Source organism: Rhinatrema bivittatum, chromosome 18 (assembly GCF_901001135.1).
Source record: "Rhinatrema bivittatum chromosome 18, aRhiBiv1.1, whole genome shotgun sequence".
In the NCBI taxonomy this organism is placed as follows: Eukaryota; Metazoa; Chordata; class Amphibia; order Gymnophiona; family Rhinatrematidae; genus Rhinatrema; species Rhinatrema bivittatum.
Window position 1 is genome coordinate 5612334 of NC_042632.1, and position 23163 is coordinate 5635496.

Consider the following 23163-nt stretch of genomic DNA (forward strand, 5'->3'; position numbering starts at 1 on the left):
GTTGGGCAGTATGTGGTCTGACGGGTGTGAAGAGGGTTTAAGTTTCTTGAGAATGTTTTCAATTTCTAGTGAGGATGTAGATTCAAAGGAATCTAGTGAGGCATTTCGGTGAGGCCCGGTGGTGAGAGTGGGAGGGGGTTGAGGGCTGGGCGCCGTGAGGGGCACAATGAGGGTGGCAATTTTATTCTCAAAGTAGTCGGCCAATTCCATGGCTTTACTGGTGGCTTGCTCATCTGGAATGAGAGGTGTGGACAGTTTGGTGAGGGCTGAAACATAGGAGAACAGAGCTTTGGAGTCGAAGATGAAGTGATGGATCTTTTTTGAAAAGAAATCCTTCTTTGTTCTGTGGATGGTGTTTGTGTATACGTTTAGGAGGGATCTGTAGGCCGCTAGGGTTGTGGTGGAGGGATTTTTACGCCATCTATGTTCTTTACTTCTTAGATCTTGCTTGAGGGCTTTTAATTCTGGCGTGAACCATGGTTTCCTGTTGCCTGGGCGGGATGTAATGTTTTAGAAATCGTTGGGCAGGTTCGTTCGGCTACTTTGCTGGTGATGTTGTTCCAGGATGAGGTCGCTGTGTTGGCGTCAGCAAGGTCGAGTTGAACTAGATCCTTGACGAGCTGCGTGCTAAGGGTTTCTATGGAGCAGGGTTTCCTGAATGTGACCGTGGTTTTGGGGAAGGCCTGGGGAGGGTGATCCTTAATCTCTAGGTTCGTGGAGATGATCTGGTGGTCGGACCAGGGAACCGGAGAACATATTGGGTTGGTAGAATATGAGATGCCCTTGTTTATAAAAATGAGGTCTAAAATGTGGCCCGCTTTGTAGGTCGGACTGTTAAATATTTGTCTGAATCCCAAGTGAGTGAGAGCAGCAAGTAGCGTTTCGCAGTTCGAGGAATATGGCGGAGCGTCCACGTGCAGGTTAAAGTCTCCCATCAGGATGGCTGGTTTGTCCGCATTGATGTGTTTCGCTATGAATGCGATAACAGGCGAGGGGTCGGATTCTAATTTTCCTGGCGGTGCGTAAATTAAACCAATTTGAAGGAAATTTGATTTGAAGAAGGCTAATTCAAGATTGGTTGTGGCATATGCGTGATGCAGAGCTAGGCCTAGCCCTCTTTTTGCAGCTAGGAGCAGCCCTCCTCCTCTTTTTTTTAAGTCTAGGGATAGAGAGGAGGTCGTATGTTTGAGTGGGGAGCTGATTTATTAGCACTGTGTCCGTGGGTTTTAACCAGGTTTCTGTGATAGCACAGATGTCTGTTTTGGATTCTGACAGGTAGTCGTTAAGTATATGAGTTTTTGGTGATGGATTGGGCGCTGAAAAGGGTTAATGAGAACAGTGATAGGTCGAGTATTTGTGTGACTGGTGATACCATGATGGGAATGAGCCTCTGTTGTCTGGTGGAAGGATGAGCTAAGGATTTGGGCCGATTGGCCCCGTGATTGTAGATTATGGAGATAGCGAAGGAGCGCATCTTGGAGATGAAGGGATGAGTTGATTGAATTGAACAGGGGGCCTTACCCCGATGGGTCCTGGCGCCGATTGCGCGGCCCTTTCTCCCAGCTCCTACGGCGATAGAGGACGAGCGTCGGGTCCTGCAGCGTGTCAAAGAGGGCGCCGAGAGGGAGGGCTGGGATTTAAATCCCTCCTGTCGCGGTCAAATTGATGCAATCAGTGCGCCTTGCTGCTGATTGGTGGCGTCATGCGGTGGAGGTGGCCGGCTTGGAGAGGTGGCGGTGAGTAATGCTAGGCCTCGTGGCCGGCGGGGGTCCCTCGGTGGTAGGGCGAGAAATAGTGGCCTTACCCCGATGGGTCCTGGCGCCGGCTGCGCGGCCCTTTCTCCCAGCTCCTACGGCGATGGAGGACGAGCGCCGGGTCCTGCGGCGTATCAAAGAGGGCACCCGGAGCAAGGGCTGGGATTTAAATCCCTCCTGTCGGGGTCAAATATATTTCCCAATTTAAACTGCAAATATCCATTATTTAAAAAAATATAGGTCGAAAATAAACTTCTTCATATGTATCCGAATATTTAAATTATTTCTAAACATGGGTCCTGGGTCTGGGTGTTTGACTACTTCTAAACATGGGTCCAACAAAAGTTATCTTCGTTTCGCCTTCCAAGAAGGCTTCCTCAGGGACTGGATATTTTATTTTATTTATTTTGAGTTTTTCTATACCGGCATTCGCGATGAGAATCGCATCATGCCGGTTTACAATTAACAAGAGGTGAAGGAAGATAACAAATAATAAGAAACTTTAACATGTGCTCAAAAAGATTGCAGTTACAATAAAACAAGGGAATTACAAAACTGGGCAGTAAAAAGGTGAAAGGAATATAACAGTGAGAATAAATTTACAAATTAATTTGAACCTTAATTCACCACTAACTGACTCTTAATGAATTTCTTAAGAGGGTAATTAATAACGGTACCTCAACATGGTAATTCAATAACTCTGCACAACTCCATAACCTGGTTCACACACCATTAATTGGTAAATTTATTCTCACTGTTATATTCCTTTCACCTTTTCACTGCCCAAGTTTTGTAATTCCCTTGTTTTATTGAGCACCTGTTAAAGTTTCTTATTATTTGTTATCTTCCTTCACCTCTTGTTTATTGTAAACCGGCATGATGTTTTACTTCCATGTCCATCCACTAAAATCATGGAGTAACAAAGTTACTATGTAGAGTCATGCCCTACATGCCCTACATGCACTCGACAAAAACCACCAGTCGGTTATCCCTGGGGACTTCTTCATCCATTCCCCGCACCAAGCGAACTGTGGCCGCATATAGCCACGGATTTCATTGTTGACTTACCCATATCCAATGGCAACAATACAATCTGGGTCACTGTGAACCGCTTTTCAAAGATGGCTCATTTTGTGGCACTACCCGGGTTGCCTGCAGCTCCAGAATTAGCGAAGCTATTCATCCGTCACATCTTTCGCTTCCATGGCCTGCCAAGACACATCCACTCTGATCGAGGAGAGGATGTGCATAGGGATGTCCAGCAAAATTCTGGAGATCCCTATGCAAAAAATTTGATATCTCCCTGGATCTCACATCAGCCTACCATCCACAGGCCAATGGGCAAACTGAGAGGACGAACCGTACGCTAAAACAGTTTCTCCAGGCATATGTTAACTCCAGACAAAATGACTGGTCTGAATTGCTTCCCTGGGCCAAATTTGCGTTAAATTCACACCAGTCTGCTTCAACTGGATCTTCACCATTCCATATCGTTTATGGACGACAACCCTTGCCTCCTCTTCCTGTGCCTTTGTCAGTGTTGACTCCTGCAGCACAGGCTTCGGCGCAAGAACTGCACCAACTCTGGGAGCATAACAGAGAACGACTCCAAAAGGCTGGACAAAAGGCTAAAAGGTTTTATGACACTCATCATCGAGCAGCTGCGCAGTTGCAACCTGGAGACAAGGTGTGGCTCAGCACCCGCTTCATCTGCTTAAAACTGCCTTCCACTCGATTTGCACCCAGATACATTGGACCATTTCCAGATGGACCATTCCCAGTCACTTACAGCCTTCAGCTACCATCTTCATTTAGAATCCACAATGCCTTCCACATCTCCTTGTTAAAGCCACTCATCCTCTCAGAATTCTCGAAAAAGACACCTGAACCTCAACCTCTTTCAGCAGAAGAAGACATCACTTATCAGGTCGAGGATATACTGGATGTAAGAAAACATGGAAGGTGCTGGGAGTATCTCATTTCATGGGAAGGATATGGTCTCGAGGAGAATAGTTGGGAACCTGCAAACAACATACTTGACAAAGAGTTGATCAGGCAATTCCACATTTCTCATCCTAGGAAACCAAATCCCCCTGGGAGGGACCCTAAGAAGGAGGGGTACTGTTACGCCCGTCAGTTGCAGACGGCTGCAACCACTGATGCTCATCTCTCTCTTCACTGCCTTTTCATTTCCTGGAAGAGTGGCGGCCTCTGCCCACCACCGCCGACCACCTTAGCGTTCCTGGGATGGCGTGGGTGCTGCCGACTGCCATTTTGAATCAGGAGTTAGCTAGTCACACGTGCACATGGGCCACCTTTGTACACGTCATGGCTGGAACCTCGGGGGCATCCCCTCCGGATGACATCTACCTGCTGTACTTAAGCTGGCTGGCTGTTGTCGGTTGGACTGTGGAGTTAGCAATCTGTTATGAGTTAGGCTGCGGAGTTAGCAATCTGTTGTAGGAGCTGCTAGGAATTAGCAGTCTGTTAGGGTTTTCTCCTCCCAAGGGGAGGAGTTAGCAATCCTGTTGAGCTTTGCTCCCCCAGAGGAGAGGAGCTAGCAATCTGTTAGCGACTCTGCTAGGGTTAGCAATCTGTTGGCAAACTGTTATGGAGTTGCTCCCCAGAGGGGAGAGGTCAGCAACCATATAAGATCTGTTCTTCCAGAGGGGAGGAGTTAGTATCTGTTATGGATCTCCGCACAGAGTAGCAACCTGATATGCAAGAGTTCTCCTGAAGGGAGGTGTTGGCCATCTGTATGGTTCCTGCTAAGAAGTAGCAATTGGTTATGATACAGTTCCTGAGGAAGGAGATGTTCGCAACAGTTGAGGGTAGACTGCAAGGTAGCAGTTTGTTGTACTCAGCTCTTGAAGTGTGAGAGATGAGCACTCTAATGTGGAATGGTGAATCCTTGGGCCGATGGCAGATGACAGCGCCCTCAGGAGGATACCATGAGAGGGACCACTGACTAGGCTGGAGTATGGAGACAGACACAGATAGTTCTTTATTAGACAGGTAGTAGAACCACCAGAGGTGGCAGTAGTGAGCTGATGTGCCCAGCAGGGCTGAAGTCCTTCAGATCCTGGAACTGCTATCTCCGGGTTTGCTGAGCTGTAGAGAGAGACTCATAGATAGTGAGTAGACAGGGTATGCTGGATACATAACCAGAAGTAGATCATACACCCACATAGATTAATAAGAAGGCTCAGTAGCTGGAGAGAGTAGGCCCTCGAGGAGCGAGTACCTGGTTCCAGGGACAGCTTGAGAGAGCGATGGTAACTCACAGTTATCTATCTTTGTAATGGTTTCTAGGCAATAGAGAATAGTTAGTATATTCAGGTACAGGAGGGTTTTAGGAACATGGGCCCTCGAGGAGCGAGTACCAGTTCCTATATGCAACTGGAATAGAAACTCAGAATGTTAACGTCTGCGATCGCTTCCAGGCAATAGGGGGTCTTCTGAGCGTTTAGGGACATAGGCCCTTGAGGAGCGAGTACCGGATCCCGTCTTAGCAATCTGAAAACAAGAGGAGAGAGCAGGGCCCCCGAGGCGTGAGTACCCCTGGTAAGTTCGAGGAGGCAGAGCAGCGGAGAATGAAGCGAGTCGAGATGATCCCTGCAATCGATCCCTTGCTAACTCGATTCGTAAGCGTAAGCAAAGACCTTTTATGTTGGAAGCGGATGACATCCCCCGAGGTTCGCACCCTTGCTTGTACAGACTTCGGAGCGTACACGCATGCGCACCCTAGTCATTAGGAACATGGCAGATCCGCAGCGTCAGGCCAGCCCGGGGACTCCGGGAAGAAACAGCTAGGAGAAGCCGCGGCAGCAGCAGTCCATCAGACCCGAAGGGAGTCGCCTCAGAGGTAGAGAGGGTGGAGCGAGGGCAAGAGCAGGCACAAACGCAACTGTATCCCCTTCAAAGGGAGATCTCCTCTTCGGGTACCAGTTTAGGTATCAAAGATGCGCAAGGTGGAACTGTAGAAGCATCTCTATCCAAGAATTAGGTCTGAGGCTCCCAAATGATGAAATTGGGGCCGAAGCCTTCCCAAACAGAAGGCAATTCAACTCAACCTCTGTACGAACATCCAGAATCTCTAATCTTGAGTTCAACTTCGTAGTTTATACATGATGACAGATGGATGTTGAGATTTTTAGAATAATCTTGCAGAGTGTATGATGACCTCAGCAGCAATGGGATGAGCTGTTGTGGACATCACTGAAGTTTCAGTGGAAGTGGTGATGTAGAAAAATGTCCAAAGTCCACTTCTGGGTAATTCGTCCACAGAATGCTGGAAGAGAGATGATGGCAATACCAGCAAAATGATCAGGCTGATGGATGGAGATATCTTCATCCTCTGAATCAACAGTGCTGTAACCTCCAGCACGACTTCCGAGTGAACCAAACGTAAAGGCTGGTAACTTAGAGATATCTTCTTTTTCGGAATCAACAGTGCCATAGGCTTCAGGGCACGACTTCTGAGTGAACTAATCGAAAAAGCTGGTGGCTAGAGATATCTTCTTCGGAACTGATGGTAGCACCAGCAAACAAGCTGGTTGTTAGAGATATCTTCCTCTTCAGAATCAACAGTGATGTAGTCCTTCAGCACGACTTCCGAGTAAACTGATCGTAGCAGATATCTCAAAATAGAAGTCCAAGAAGTTAGTGAAGATGTTGAGCACCATCTAGCTATGGCGAACATAGCAACCGCTATGAATAACAGCAGGTAATAAGAACATATGAAATTGCCTTGCTGGGTCAGACCAAGGGTCCATCAAGCCCAGCATCCTGTTTCCAACAGAGGCCAAAACCAGGCCACAAGAACCTAGCAATTACCCAAACACTAAGAAGATCCCATGCTACTGATGCAATTAATAGCAGTGGCTATTCCCTATTGATTAATAGCCATTAATGGACTTCTCCTCCAAGAACTTATCCAAACCTTTTTTGAACCCAGCTACACTAACTGCACTAACCACATCCTCTGGCAACAAATTCCAGAGCTTTATTGTGCGATGAGTGAAAAAGAATTTTCTCCGATTAGTCTTAAATGTGCTACTTGCTAACTTCATGGAATGCCCCCTAGTCCTTCTATTATTCGAAAGTGTAAATAACCGAGTCATATCTACTCATTCAAGACCTCTCATGATCTTAAAGACCTCTATCATATCCCCCCTCAGCCGTCTCTTCTCCAAGCTGAACAGCCCTAACCTCCTCAGCCTTTCCTCATAGGGAAGCTGTTCCATCCCCTTTATCATTTTGGTTGCCCTTCTCTGTACCTTCTCCATCGCAACTATATCTTTTTTGAGATGCAGCGACCAGAATTGTACACAGTATTCAAGGTGCGGTCTCACCATGGAGCGATACAGAGGCATTATGACATTTTTCGTTCTATTAACCATTCCCTTCCTAATAATTCTTAACATTCTATTTGCTTTTTTGACTGCTGCAGCACACTGAGCTGACGATTTTAAAGTATTATCCACTATGATGGCTAGATCTTTTTCCTGGGTGGTAGCTCCTAATATGGAGCCTAACATCGTGTAACTACAACAAGGGTTATTTTTCTCTATATGCAACACCTTGCACTTGTCCACATTAAATTTCATCTGCCATTTGGATGCCCAATCTTCCAGTCTTGCAAGGTCCTCCTGTAATGTATCACAGTCTGCTTGTGATTTAACTACTCTGAATAATTTTGTATCATCCGCAAATTTGAAAACCTCACTCGTCGTATTCCTTTCCAGATCATTTATATATATATTGAAAAGCACCGGTCCAAGTACAGATCCCTGAGGCACTCCACTGTCTACCCTTTTACACTGAGAAAATTGACTATTTAATCCTAATCTCTGTTTCCTGTCTTTTAACGAGTTTGTAATCCACGAAAGGACATCGCCTCCTATCCCATGCCTTTTTAGTTTTCGTAGAAGCCTCTCATGAGAGACTTTGTCAAACGCCTTCTGAAAATCTAAATACACTGCATCTACTGGTTCACCTTTATCCACATGTTTATTAACCCCTTCAAAAAAATGAAGCAGATTTGTTAGGCAAGACTTCCCTTGGGTAAATCCATGTTGACTGTGTCCCATTAAATCATGTCTTTCTATATGATCTACGATTTTGATCTTGAGAATAGTTTCTACTATTTTTCCCAGCACTGAAGTCAAGCTCACTGGTCTATAGTTACCTGGATCACCCCTGGAGCCTTTTTTAAATATTGGGGTTACATTGGCTACCCTCCAGTCTTCAGGTACAATGGATGATTTTAATGATAGGTTACAAATTTTAAATAACAGATCAGAAATTTCATTTTTTAGTTCCTTCATAACACTAGTATGCATACCATCCGGTCCAGGTGATTTGCTACTCTTTAGTTTGTCAATCTGGCCTACTACATCTTCCAGGTTCACAGTGATTTCGTTCAGTTCGTCTGACTCATCACCCCTGAAAACTATCTCCGGAACTGGTATCTCCCCAACATCCTCATTAGTAAACACAGAGGCAATGAATTCATTTAGTCTTTCTGCAATGGCCTTATTTTCCCTAAGAGCCCCTTTAACCCCTCTGTCATCTAATGGTCCAACTGACTCCCTCACAGGTTTCTTGCTTTGAATATATTTTAAAAAGTTTTTATTATGAGTTTTTGCCTCTATGGCCAACTTCATTTCAAATTCTCTCTTCGCCTGCTTATCAATGTTTTACACTTACCTTGACAATGCTTATGTTTTATCCTATTTTCTTCAGATGGATCCTTCTTCCAATTTTTGAAGGATGTTTTTTGGGCTAAAATAGCCTCTTTCACCTCACCTTTTAACCATGACGGAAATCATTTTGCCTACCTTCCACCTTTCTTAATGCGCGGAATACATATGGACTGCGCCTCTAGGATTATATTTTTAAACAATGTCCAAGCCTGTTGAACACTTTTATCCTTTGCAGCTGCAGCTTTCAGTTTTTTTTCTAACTATTTTCCTCATTTTATCAAAGTTTCCCTTTTTAAAATTTAGTGTTAGAGCTGCAGATTTACTTATTGTCCCCTTCCAGTTATTAGTTTAAATTTGATCATGTTATGGTCACTGTTGCCAAGTGGCCCACCACTGTTACTTCTTTCACCAAATCTTGTGTTCCACTAAGAATTAAATCTAAAATAGCTCCCTCTCTTGTTGGTTCCTGAACCAATTGCTCCATGAAGCAATCATTTATTATATCCAGGAACTTTATGTCTCTATCAAGTCCTGATGTTACATTTACCCAGTCAATATTGGGGTAACTGAAATCTGTAAAAAGCAAGGGCAAGTGAATTAAATTTAAATTATAGCCTAAGTGACGATGTCATCAAGCCAGATGTTGTGATTTTAACCCAAAACCCAACCGGTCTTCTAATCATTCACCATCACTGTAAAAATTATATTTATTAATTGAAAAAGTATATTTTTTGGTTTTTATATTTTTTGCTATGAAATTGAAAGTCTGTCATAAACTTTCAAAATCAGACTTTCAAAATCAGTCTTTAGTAGACATTCAACTCCAATGACCATATGAAGAAGAGTTAAGTAGCAGTCTCTCAGTACAAAATATAAACACAGCCCAACACGGCCGGTGTTTCACGGAAAAGCTTCCTCAGGGGCATATAAGTGATATTAACACAGGAGTATTTGCCTAAAACAAAATCATTGAAAATGATTTTAAGACCATGTTTTGTTTTGTTTTAGGCAAATACTCCTGTGTTAATATCACTTATATGCCCCTGAGGAAGCTTTTCCGCGAAACACCGGCCATGTTGGGCTGTGTTTATATTTTGCACTGAGAGACTGCTACTTAACTCTTCTTCATATGGTCATTGGAGTTGAATGTCTACTAAAGACTGATTTTGAAAGTCTGATTTTGAAAGTTTATGACAGACTTTTAATTTCATAGTAAAAAATATAAAAAACAAAAAATATACTTTTTCAATTAATAAATATAATTTTTATAGTGATGGTAAATGATTAGAAGACCGGTTGGGTTTTGGGTTAAAATCACAATGTCTGGCTTGATGACATCGTCACTTAGGCTATAATTTCAATTTAATTCAGTTGCCCTTGCTTTTTACAGTTTATCGATTGGGTTACTGTATTGACTCTCCTTGTTTACAAATGTATTGGTAATTGAAATCTCCCATTATTATTGCACTGCCAAATTGGTTTCCTTCCCTGATTTCTCTTAGCATTTCATCATCTGACCATTTTGTCCAGGTGGACGGTAGTATACTCCTATCACTATACTCTTACCCAACACACATGGGATTTCTACCCATATAGATTCTACTGACTATTTACTCTCTTGTATGATCTTTATCCTGTTGTACTCTATACCCTCCCGGACATAAAGTGCCACACCCCCACCAAGTTGATCCTCCCTAACATTGTGATATAATTTGTACCCTGATATAGCACTGTCCCATTGGTTATCCTCCTTCCACCAAGTCTCTGTGATGCCAATTATGTCAATCTCATCATTTGCTGCTATACACTCTAACTCTCCCATCTTACTTCTTAGACTTCTGGCATTGGCATACAGACATTTCAAAGTGTGGTTTTTGCTTGTTTTAACAACCTGCTTTTCAGTTGTTTGGGATAATTCAGAAATCATTAGCTTTGGTGATTTTTTACATATAGGCATATGAACTTTGTTTGCTTTTAATGGAGCCTCTCTGTTGGGATGCCCTAACTCTCCTGTTTCATTAGGATACATTTCTCCGAACCATGCACTACTGAGTGACTATCGGCTTTCCCCCTTGTTCTAGTTTAAAAGCTGCTCTATCTCCTTTTTGAAAGTTAGTACCAGCAGCTTGGTTCCATTCTGGTTAAGGTGGAGCCCATCCTTTCGGAAAAGTCTCCCCTTTCCCCAAAAGTTTCCCCAGTTCCTTACAAAGCTGAATCCCTCTTCCCTGCACCATCGTCTCATCCACGCATTGAAACTCTGGAGCTCTGCCTGCCTCTGAAGACCTGCACGTGGAACAGGAAGCATTTCAGAGAATGCCACCCTGGAGGTTCTGGATTTCAGCTTCCTACTTAAAATCCTAAATTTGGTTTCCAGAACCTCTCTCCCACATTTTCCTATGTCGTTGGTTCTCACATGTACCATGACAGCCGGCTCCTCCCCAGCACTGTCTATAATCCTATCTAGGTGACGCGTGAGGTCTGCCACCTTCGCACCAGGCAGGCAAGTTACCAGGTGGTCCTCACGTCCACCAGCCACCCTGCTATCTACATGTCTAATAATCAAATCACCAACTATGATGGCTGGCCTAACCCTTCCCTCCTGGGCAGTAGCCCTGGGAGATTTGTTCTCAGTGCGAGAATAGATGAAGAAGGTTTAGGAGAATTAGTTAGTTCCGTCTTAGCCTCCACTTCAGTGCTGGAGGAGAGAGAGGAAACTGGGATGATGATGAGGAAGAGCAGTCAGTGCAAGCAGAGCATGTGAATGATGCCCCTGGCATTGCTTCTCAGGGTGCACCCACTACTTCAACTCCAGTGCCAGCATCCACCCCGAAGGCTATAGAGAAGGGATCACGAAAGAAATCTGTGATCTGTAGCCACTTTAAAGTAAGGGAGGACCCGCATTTTGCTCAATGTAATTACTGTGCCAGGGATATTAGCAGAGGCAAGCAAGTGGGCCATCTAACTAATTCTGGAATGATGCATCATATGCAGAAGCAACATCCAACAGTGCTGACATCTGGGGATGGTGGCAGTACCAGTCAGGGAACCCCTTTTTCCAGGCAGCATAAAGTGGTTGAAAAGGAACAGAGTCTTCCCACGCCCTCAGCCCCTTCCAGCAGTCAGATGGCAGACCAGCAGCCCCCTGTCATGCGTCAGAAGCGACAACCCACCATGGAGGAAATGGGGTGGTGTTCGGTTGCGCTATCCCAGGGAAGGAGGCAGGCAGCCTCAAAAGTTGTAACCAGGAGCATTGGGGAAATGATTGCCCTTGATGACCAACCCTTGCAGGTAGTGGAGAATGTGGGTTTCAAGCGTTTGCTGCAGGTCTTAGCTCCAAATTACAAAGTCCCCTCCAGAACCACATTTAGAAGAAAGGTCATCCCCAGCCTGTACAAGCAGTGTCGGAGTCGCATCCAGGCGCTGCTAGCTAAGGCAGAGGAGAGTGTGCATTTCATCTGCGATATCTGGACCACCATGAACGCTTCACACTCTTACGTCTCCCTGACAGCACACTGGTGGGACCTGGCTGAGGCAAGGGCAGGCAGCAGCTCTATTAGTGACCAAGTATCAGGGTGCAGGTGGGCTTTACTGCACATCCACCTGACAGACAAGGCCCATACTTCAGCCAATATTCTATCATGCATCAGAGATATGCTGGAGGGGTGGCAGCTACAACAAATCAAACTGTGGTTAAACTGGTATCTATTTGCTAACATGTCTATTAGCCAACGAAGTTTTGTAGGCCCCTTACTCATAGAGTCAGTGTTCCACAGTAGACTCTGATATGGTGTAGGGTCACATTACTTTATTTAATTATCTTTTGTTCATTTTTTGCATGTTTTTTATATTAATAAAATCAATCTTCCGAATATGCTAGCGAATTCCAAGCTCTGACGCCCCTTGGCATCTAACGTGCTATATTCTGAAAATTATACTAACAAGTCCTAGTTACAGTCACAAAACAACTTCAACAATGATACTCATCGCGTTTTGTATCCCAGTCCCGACACGATCGTGTTTCGGACCAAAAAAGGTCCTGCCTCAGGGGAATAACTCCTTCCGAACTGCTTGTCTGTGACATCCGACACAATCCATCATCGTTCTATAAGCGTATCTGTACAATTGGCTCTTCTCTTGTCCATGTCTTTCCCACGGTCTCCATTCAGACACGCTCGATGATAACATGGCGGCACATCGGAACTTCTTTTAAACTACCCAGACTGGAAATTGCGGCAGCAACCTAGGTCTTCAACCAGGTCATCTTCAAACTCTTATTTGATCAGCACAAAGTCTTCAAACACGTCAACGTGTCGGGACTGGGATACAAAACGCGATGATACCAGTTTAACCACAGTGTTTGATTTGTTGTATACAAATAAGGTTACTGGAATACACTTTTGTGTGTTTGGGGGGTGGCAGCTACACCAGAGAGCCATGAATCTTCAGGCAGGGTTCTTTATCACAGACAATGGTGCAAACATGGTAAAGGCAATAAACGACAGGGGCTTTCAGAACATCCGATGTTTTGCACACTCTCTGTACCTGGTGGGGAAGTCAGCTCTGGGGTTGGAGGCCAAGAACCAAGACAATGAATACCTGCATACATTAATACAGAAGTGCAGGAACAAAGCAGGGTACTTCCACAGAAGTGTGAAGGCGGGGCAGGTTCTCTGTCAAAAGCAGACTGATTTGGGGATGCCTCACAAGCATCTCATTCAAGACATTGGCACCCGGTAGAATTCCACCTATATGATGCTGCAGAGGTTTGTGGAGCAGCACTCACCCATTCATGATCTTTCTCTGGAAATGGAGATAGGTGTATATAGTCCCCACGGGCATCATGATTGGGTAGTCATGAGTCAGCTGGTAAAAATCCTGAAGCCCTTCAAGGATGCCATGGAGGAGCTGAGTTCCAGAAGTGCCACCTTGGGTGACATCATCCCTATAGTTAATAATCTGGAGGAAAATTTGGAGGACTTTAAACAGGAAGAGAGAATGACAGCAGAGGTTCTGCGTTGTCTGGACTTTTTGCAGAAGCAAGTGCATTAGGACCTTTAACAAAAGACGACAGATACATGCTTGCCACAGTCTGTGATCCCCGTGTGAAAGGGAAACTTGCCCTACAGTCCGATTGTCTCACATTTGTGACGAACCTGCTGTTAGAAAAGGTCTGTGAACAGGAACACCATAGGCAGAGACAGATTAGGCATGAAGCAGAGGAGGAAACAGCAGGCACTTCAGAGTCCAAGCAGGAGCAGCACTCTGTCAGCGACAGCTAGTACTTCCTCCTCCACTTCAGTACACCAAAGCAATGTTGCCCCTAAAAAATCATCTTTCTGGCACAGGCTAGAGTGAAAGCAGCTAGCAAGAAGGACTCTCAGCCCACCCAAGCAAAGGAGACACCAGCACAAATGTCAGTGACACGGTATCTCACAGGGCCCACTGAGGACATGGAGACAGATCCGCTGGCATATTGAGCACACAAGTCCACTGTCCGGTCACACCTAGCCAAACTGGCTCAGCGATATCTGTCCTGTCCACCAACCAGTGTGCCCAGTGAACGTGTCTTTTCATCAAGGCTGGCACCAGACTTGATGGAAAAGCTAGTGTTTTTGAAAATAAACAAGCCTTTGCTTGGGTTTCCAGATTTTCCCTGTGAATGGCAAGATGAATAAAAGCACTTTAAAGCCTTGCAGTAGCTCTGCCTGCTTCATATGCTCCAGATATATCAGGACATGGACCTGACCTCATTGCTGTGCCTGTCTGTCTCACACCTTATGTCACTACAAGGGCCTGGTCTCATTGCTTTGCCTGTCTGTCTCGTGCCTTATGTCACTACAAGGGCCTGACCTCATTGCTGTGCCTGTCTGTCTCACGCCTTATGTCACGCTACAAGGGCCTGACCTCTTTGCTGTGCCTGTCTGTCTCACCCCTTATGTCACACTACATGGGCCTGACCTCATTGGATATCCTATCAGGACACACCTGAGAGATGATGCTCACATGTGTGACACACTGATCACATGACCATCATGGGAGTAAATATAAACATATGCTCTGCATCCACAGGAAACCCCCGCTCCCTAAAATATCAGTTGCAGAGCATAAATAAGACATTTCCCTGTACAACTCACCATACAAAAAAGTATTCTGATTCTGGTGCCATCTCAATAACAGCATTACAAACTTCCTCTACTACTAGGGGCATTGTAAAACAATACAAAACCTGGAAAAAAAAACCAAACCCCCACTCTGTATATGTCTATCTAACCTGCCATACAGCAGCAGCAATAACTCCAAGAAATGAAACAGCAATAGCCCTACAAGGCAGCAGTTCACCACCAGTGCAATATAATATTGAGAAAATACAACAACTAAGGTTGATACAAATCCATACGTGCTAGAACACAGACAGACCTGCCTTTACCAAATATAGAATAAAAGACCACAAATTACAAATGTGTAAACAAAAACCCGGAATAGAAACCCGAAAAAGCCACTCTGCATGCAGTGCAAAACTGGAGAACTAGAAACATATATTTCCTCCTATACTAAGTAAAGTTCATAGAGAGAAAAAATGCATCTGCTCAAAAATGTATATTATGGCTTTTATACCCAATCACTCCCCTCCATGCAACCTCACTTCTCCCAGTTACTCAATTATCCCTTCACATCCTCATATCCCTGTCCAACACTCCTGACCCCCTCCACCCCTGCATCCTCTTCCCCATGCTCTCTCGCTTACTCCCCTGCTAAACTCTCCCTACCCTTCCATTCCCCACCCAGAATACCTCTGACCACCTCTTTCCCACCTCTTCCTGCTCAGCAGCCCCCACACCTCTATCTCTCCCTCCACTTCTATCTCTCCTCCCTGCCCAGCAGCCCCATCCCCTCCCACCTCCACCTCTCCCTACCCTGCAACCCCAACCTCCTTTTCCTCACCCTTCCTCCCAATCTTCCCACACCTTCCTGCCCTGCACATTTCCCTCTTCTCCTGCCTCCCAGCCAGCAGAAAAGCCTTCAGTCCAATTAGAATTTCCCTCCCTCTTTACCAGAGGCTGATGAGGGCAAGAAGTTTTCAGGAGAGGAAGAAGATGAAGAGGCAGCAAAAGTCAGCAGTAGATTTATACATCACACAACTCTCTCCCTCTTGCTCCTGCTTTCACATCCAGGACCCATGGGATGAAGAGAGCATCAGCAGCCTCACTACCAGGCCATGCAGGGAAAGATAAAGTTGATGTGCTGCCAGGCCCATATGAACAGGAATTGGCGGTATCACACTCTGATCTGCCCGAAGGAGGAGGGAACAACCTCCCACTGGCCAGAAAAAGGAGAAGGAAGCAAGAGCAGCTAACTGTCATCCCAATAAAGGAGAAGTCTGCCAACCCCTGCCCAGACTGATGAGGAAAGGACAGCCTTCTGCTGGCTCTGTGACACACCTCCCAGGACCTCGTGACACACTAGTGTGTCCCAACACACCTGTTGAGAACCACTGCCCTAGATAACTAGTTGTTGTCCCCTAATGAAGCCATTGGTGAAACAAAGGCCTTTTGTTGGGTACATAAAAGGATTAAGAGGTATATGTGGAAATTTGGTATGATCCCATTGAGGTTTATGTCTCTTACATTGTCTGTGGTTTTATAATTGATACAAAGTTTTAATGTATGTCCTGAATCATGAGTGATACAATGCACTAATGTAGTTTATGTATCTGATTTATTTATTTATTTATTTTATTTAAAAGTTTTTATATACCGCGTTAGGGTTAGGTATCTAACCATCTTAGCGGTTTACATAATAAAACACACATAATCATTGACATACATTAAAATACAATGAAATTACAAATTACATTCATTTATATTTGTATCTTCCATAGTGTTTAGGGGTTTGAAGACTGATAGAATACATTTTGTGTTGTATTTTTGTGCACATATATTTTTTAATATTTGTAATAAACACTTTAATTATTTATACAGGTATTTTATTTGTTTCTTATTAGCATAAAAAGGCACAGTAGTTACAGTCCATGACATCAGTATGCAAATGATACATAGTTAGCATGTAATGGTATACCTTCAGGATCGCTGGACCTTTTGCACTTGAATCTTAGGCTTACCACAGACACCAGGATAATCACACCTGTGATAAGGATCACTATGAATATTATTCCACCTGAAAAATAGTGACATAACACTGAGAGGATATAGACAGAACAATGCCAGTACAAACAGAAACACAATTCTAAATAAGAGTAATGAAAAACTGGACATCTGGAGGAAGAAGACCTTTCCCTTTTTGGAGAAATCTTTTGCATAGGCTCTTGAAAGCGAAAACACCCCCTCACTCCGACCCTAGGAATGTATGCACTCAGACTGGGTAAACTTTCCTGAATACAGGACAGGCAATTTTACAACAGGCCATTTCCATAGGTAAAGCATTGTTTTACCCACAGAAATGCCTTTCAAAATTACCTTTATGTATTTAAGATTCCAAAGAAAAATATTGAGCTAGGAATTTGTGCTGATCTCCATATCATAGTTGATATTCATGAGGACCCTGAATCGACAGAGAGAAGAGGCAGGACACACATACATTTTCCATGATGAACATGTACATCCCTCAAGAGACCTGATCAGATGTGTGCCTCTTCCACCCTCTGCCAGAAACAACCTGATCAAATATACACATCTTCTGAGATGCATAGATGGGCATGCTCAAACCCTGAGAAATGCCTTATGAACACACATCCCCTAATGATTATATTCCAGCATACAGCCAAGAGTTACATGTATACACCTCTGAAGGACATCTGCATCCACATACTTCCCTGAGAAATATGTACTCACACATACATGCATACAACTGAAATACATGAGAACAGATACAACCAAGAGACATGCACTAATGCAAACATACCTGGCAGACCAAGACATGCATTCAGCAATTCATAGACATGCACATAACATGCCCAAAGCAACATGACCATGCATTCCTTGAGAAACATGCACATGAAAGTCCTCAATAGACATGTTCATGCACACATCAAGACAATCACATGTATTGACCCTTAAGAAACCTGCAAAATATAGTGTACCCTAGAAGATATAAACATTCATAGATTCCTTGACAGAAATAAACACACACACGACCAAAAGTCATGAACTCTCATTCCCATTGCATATGTACCCAGGCACTGAGAAACATAAACTTACCAAATGCCACCATAGTCAGAGGTTCAGTTTGATTCACACGACCTGGGACCACTGAAATCTCATTTTGGGGAACACCTGTGAAGTCAGATATGCTGGTTTTCGATTCAGGTTTTCATAATCATAATTTTGCCTTTGCAAGTGAGGGCAGCACATGCACAGTAAAATCATACAACTATGATGATGGCATTATAGCTGCCTCATGGTGAGAATATAAAGAATGAAAAGGAAATGAGGGAATTATTAGGAAAGGAATGGTGAATATAACTGAACATATCCTAATATCTCTGTATCGCACCATAAAGCAAGACAGAGGTATTAGGATATTCTCAAAATTGCACACCATACGGTGTGCAATTGTGGTCACCACATCTCAGGAAACATATAGCAGAACTAGAAAAGATATAGAGAAGGGCAACCAAAATAATAAAAGGGATGGAACAGATCCCCAATAAGGAAAGGTTAAAGACGTTAGGGCTCTTTAGCTTGGAGAAGAAGTGACTGAGAGGAAATATGATAGAGGTCTACAGAATCATGAGTGGAGTGGAATGGGTAAATGCAAATCAGTTGTTTAGTCTTTCAAAAAGAGTATATTAATAGGATCATGCTAGGTAGAGTACAGAATTAACATACAACAATAATGGCAAATTAACATCTGTTAAAGACATCTTAGCATTGCAACAACTGGAAAACTATCATTGCTGAAATTATATTCTGCTAAATATCGCATTATCATGACATGCACTTCCCAAAAGAGCACCTCCCCTGCCCCACTTTTCCACCCCTTATGTCTCTTTCGCTCATCTCGAGCTCCTCCCTTGTCCCACCTTCCCCTGCTTTCCACCCCCGAAATAATTACACCGGTGATAACAACCTTGACTGAGATGATGTTTACAGATATATAGATACATAAGATGTATGTAGATGTATATAATTCCATTGTATATAGTTGTATGCAGTTCCTATATTTTCAATCTGTACTGCCTTCCATCTCTTTACTTTCTCCAAACCCCCTCTCTTCCCTCTGCAATTTCACGCCTGCCCCACCTCCCCCTCCCCTGTTGATTGTAATTTTCCTCCTTTCTGTTTATTGTACACCGGCATGATGTGTTCACGAATGTCGGTTAAGAAAAGTTCATAAATAAATAAATAAATACATAAATAAATAAACATGCCTTGAGTAGTTTCTAGAATATTTTTTATGTCCTGTACCAATTTCAGTTCCTCCGGCAGTTCATTCCACAGGATATTTTATTTTATTATTAAAAAAATTTTTATATTCCGCTTTTCGGCACTTCACAGTGTACATCAAAGCGGATTACATTCAGGTACTATAGATATTTCCCTATCCACACAGGGCTTACAATCTAATTTTGTACCTGAGACAACAGATGGGAAAAGTGACTTGCCCAAGGTCACAAGGAGCGACAGTGGGATTAGTACCATGGGATCTATTTAATGTTTAGGAACAAGTCAGGTATTTGTGACTTGGAGTGGCCACTGTTGGAGACAGAATACTGAGCTTGATGTACCCTTGGTTTGACCCAGTACAATATATCTTATGTTCTTATAAAAGGATAAACAGTAAATTTGGGATTACAAACATATTCTGGCATATGAATAAGGTTCATTCCTGTCAAGGTATGCACAAGACAAAACATTTGGAATATCTGCTCCAAGAGAATGTCTGTGCCAGGAAAGTGGAGACTAAAGTAGGAGGCCTACTGCATTGCAGGTAGAAGGTGAGGAAGTGACTGTGATGGTAGTAGTGATGGAGCAGGAGCACAGTAGTCAGATCAGAGGAAGGAGCCTGCATTGTCCATGTTAGACCCATTATACACTCTTAGGATCATTCATCAAAATGCGTTATGGCGTTTACGCATGCGATAATAGCAGTATCGCAAAGCGTGAATGCAAGTTTTGGGAAGGGGTGGGATTAGGGAGGAGTTTGGGTTGGATTTATGAAAGTGAGGGGCAATATTGCACCATGCGATAGCATAACATATGCTATTTCATGGTTTTAATGCCAGAAATAACTACACCTTTTTTGAGAGAGAGAGAAAGGGAAGTAGAGAGAGAGAGGGAGAGACTATTGGGAGGCCTTCACAGTATGCAGCTATCTATATGCCTGTAGGATGGCTCGATTCCTGCAATCTCAAAACCCCTACAGCAGGAACCTCCAGAAAAACAAATGGGGAAAATATTTTTTAACTCAACTGACAGTTAAGATCTGGAATTCATTTCTGTAGGATGATGTATAGGCAGTTGGCATACCTGGATTTAAGAAAGGTTTATACAAGATCCTAGAGAAAAAGTCCATAAACTGTTATTAACCAGGTAGACTTGGGAAAAGCCACTGCTTATTCCTGGGTGCAGGAAGCACTAGGCGAGCTAGGCCTGGGCCTAGGGTGCTGACCATTAGGTGGCGTCACCCCCACTCGCAAGCTAATGAGGCAGGGTGAGGCAGCCACTTTAGGTGGCAACATTTTGAAGCAGCAAAAGTACCCCTTCAAAATTCTGCCCAGCCCCTGCCTCACCCTGCCTTTCCTACCCCGGTTGTGCCACACTCCTGACCCCCCCCAAGACTCATGAAAAGCCGTGGTGGTCCAGCGGGGGGCCCGGAGAGATCTGCTGCTCCCGGGCCAGCAGCTGCCACTAACCAAAATGGCACCGGTGGCCTTCAGCCCCACCCATATGATAGGCCTACCATGCCATTGGCTGGCCCACGTCACAAGGTAGAGGCAATGGATGATCAGTGCCATTTCAATCGCCATTTCAATTGCTATTAGAAGTTCCATCAGTTAGATTGATGATTCATCTAGCCTTATCAATCTAACTGATGAAACTTCTAATAGAATTTGGGATGCCGATTGAAGGGATCTTGTAGGTTGGTATAACTTTAGATCAGCATTAAAACAAAAAGACACAAGCCCACTGAATCCTTTCAAGACAAACAGCTGCACTCTTCCCTGCCTCTTCTCTCTGCTGGTTCAGGGTCCTCATGAATGTCTGATCATGGTCCAAGGTCCTTTGTTTTGGAACTCCTTACCTTTGAGGATTAAGAAAGTCTTCTCTTCTCTTCTTAGCTTTAGAAAAGTATTTATTTATTTATTTGCTTTTATATACTGACATTCAACAATGTGTTATCACATCGGTAAATTACTTAAAACTGATTTGTTTAATCACACAAATGATAATATTTAATTTTTTAGACTTTTAGATAGCAATAGGTCTATTGTTTATGATTAATTAAATTTTTTTTAACACCAGCAGTAGTGAAGTGTGTGTTATTTATAAAAATTACATATTGTTTTCTATGTAAGCAAACTCTGTATGATATTAACAAAATGTTTACTTTTGTGCAGGTATATAATCTTAGGATATGAGGAAATGGATATATTAGGCATTGAAGCAGCTAAAAATATATGTTGTTTGGTATTGCTTTTGTTTTACTGACTTATGTGCTTTGAATAATTTTTTTTATTTTTTGATGTATTTTTATTATGATTGATTTATTGTGAACCACTTAGAAATTGGATAAATGGTATATAAATCTATTAAATACATAAATAAATATATAAATATATAAAAAACTAATAAGTCTAAATTAGCAGCTGTTCCACATGATGGGAATGTTGGATAGTGGACCCTTGAGCCGGCAGGGACAGATGAAGACTCACCTTAGGAAGGCCCACAGTGGATGTCGAAGCCGGGAGGTAGCACTGAACAGGAGACCAGAGAGATCTTCACCACTGGAAGCACAAGGTCCCCCCAGGAGGACCCCGTGAGGACCTGAGCCACTTGGACTTACGTGCGGTCTCCTGTGGGCCGGTGACGGAAGATGAGTTCCAGAGGATCTAGAAGAGTAGAGCGAAGCCAGGAGGCCAACTGGAACTTCACCACTGGAAGCCCGCGGTCCCCCTGAGAGTTGCTCGTGAGGACCCGAGCCGCTTGGAATTAGGAGAGGCCTCCTGGAAGTAAGCCGGAGTCTGAAGCCAGTAGTCAGAAAGCCGGAGTCAGAAGCTAGTAGTCAGAAGCCAGTGGTCGGAAGCCAGTAGACAAAACAGCAACTAGTAGCTCTCACCAGAGAGTGAACCTTGTTGCAAGGCAAGGGAGAAGGGCATCCAGCAGGGTTTTATATCTGCAGCGTTTGACATCATCCTGAGAGATAGAGGCTTCCTTTCCCATGCTGGGCCCTTTAAATGTCCGGGCCTTGTGTGTGTGCGTGCCTAGGGGGCGGGGTTTGAACAGACATTGGCGGCGTCTCCCCTGCAGGCCCGGCATCCAGGGGACGCCGCGCCGGAGGCTGCAGGCCCAACCAGGCCTCAGTGATGCTGCTGCTGCCGCCAGATACCCGGAGGTAGGTGGGGGGCCGGCCCGCGGACCTCCACAGGTCGGGCATGCAACAGTACCCCCCCTTCTACGCCCTCTTCCTGGGGTTTCGGTTTGGCAGGATGACATAGATGGAACTGTTGAAGAAGAGCTTTATCCAACATGTTGGTGGCAGGCTCCCAGGAATTTTCCTCAGGGCCATAACCCTCCCAGGAGAGGAGGTACTCACGTTGTCGGAGGTGGAATCACACATCTAGAACCTCTTTCACTTGGTAGACGGTGTCCTCCTAGAGCCTCAGGCACATTTGGCTCTGGGATCTTTTTATGGAAGGCAGACAAGACCAAGGGCTTGAGCAAAGACACATGGAACACGTTGGGTATCCTAAGCATTGATGGAAGATGGAGGCAGTAGGTGACAGCGCCCACCCGGTCCAAAATTGCGAATGGGCCGATGTACCATGGAGCCAGTCACAATGAAGGAAGCTGCAGGTGAAGATGTTTAGTACTCAGCCATACTTTTTCCCCAGGGAGAAATGAGGGGGCTGGACATCATAGGCGGTCAGCATACTTCTTCGCCGTGACAGCCACGCGGAGAAGGTTCTCCCGGGTAGCACCCCAGAGGCGGCGTGGCTGTTGGGCTGTGAGTTGTACGGCTGGGGACGGTACCATCAAAGGCAAAGGCAGGGGTGGTCGTAGACATTTCCCATAAACTATATGGAAGGGAGACCTGCCGGTGGCAGAGTGTCTATGGTGATTGTAGGAGAATTCTGCCCACGGAAGTAAGGCCACCCAATCATTCTGTAGATCTCCCACGAAGACTCGGAGGAAGATCTTCAAGGTTCGATTTGTGCATTCCACTTGGCCGTTACCTTGAGGGTGAAAGGCAGTCATGAAATCTAGTTGAACCCCGAATTTCCTGCAGAGTGCCTTCCAATACTTCACTGTGAATTGTGATCCCCGGTCAGAAGCAATATGAAGGGGGAGTCCGTGAAGGCGAAAGATGTGGTGCGTGAAGAGGTTCGCGAGCTCAGGTGCTGTGGGCAACTTGGCGAGAGGGACAAAGTGGGCCATCTTCGAGAATCTATTAATCGTGACCCATATTACCATTTTTCCTTCTGAAGCAGATAAGTCCACGATGAAGTCAGTGGACAAATGGGT

At 44.4% G+C, this 23163-nt stretch overlaps 1 protein-coding gene across 5 annotated transcripts in view; it reads right to left on the minus strand.

Annotated features, from left to right (window-relative positions):
- Positions 1–23163, minus strand: part of ECSCR (endothelial cell surface expressed chemotaxis and apoptosis regulator) — a 281361-nt gene that overhangs the window by 84451 nt on the left and 173747 nt on the right. For all 5 annotated transcript variants that reach the window (XR_003853451.1, XM_029583892.1, XM_029583893.1 and 2 more), the window contains 2 exons: positions 17677–17751; positions 16538–16636 (listed from right to left, as the gene is read on the minus strand). Coding sequence is in view for 4 of the 5 variants with exons in the window: in XM_029583892.1 (XP_029439752.1) it covers positions 16538–16636; positions 17677–17751 (174 nt within the window). In the remaining variant the exon portion in view is untranslated. The remainder of the gene's footprint in view (positions 1–16537; positions 16637–17676; positions 17752–23163) is intronic.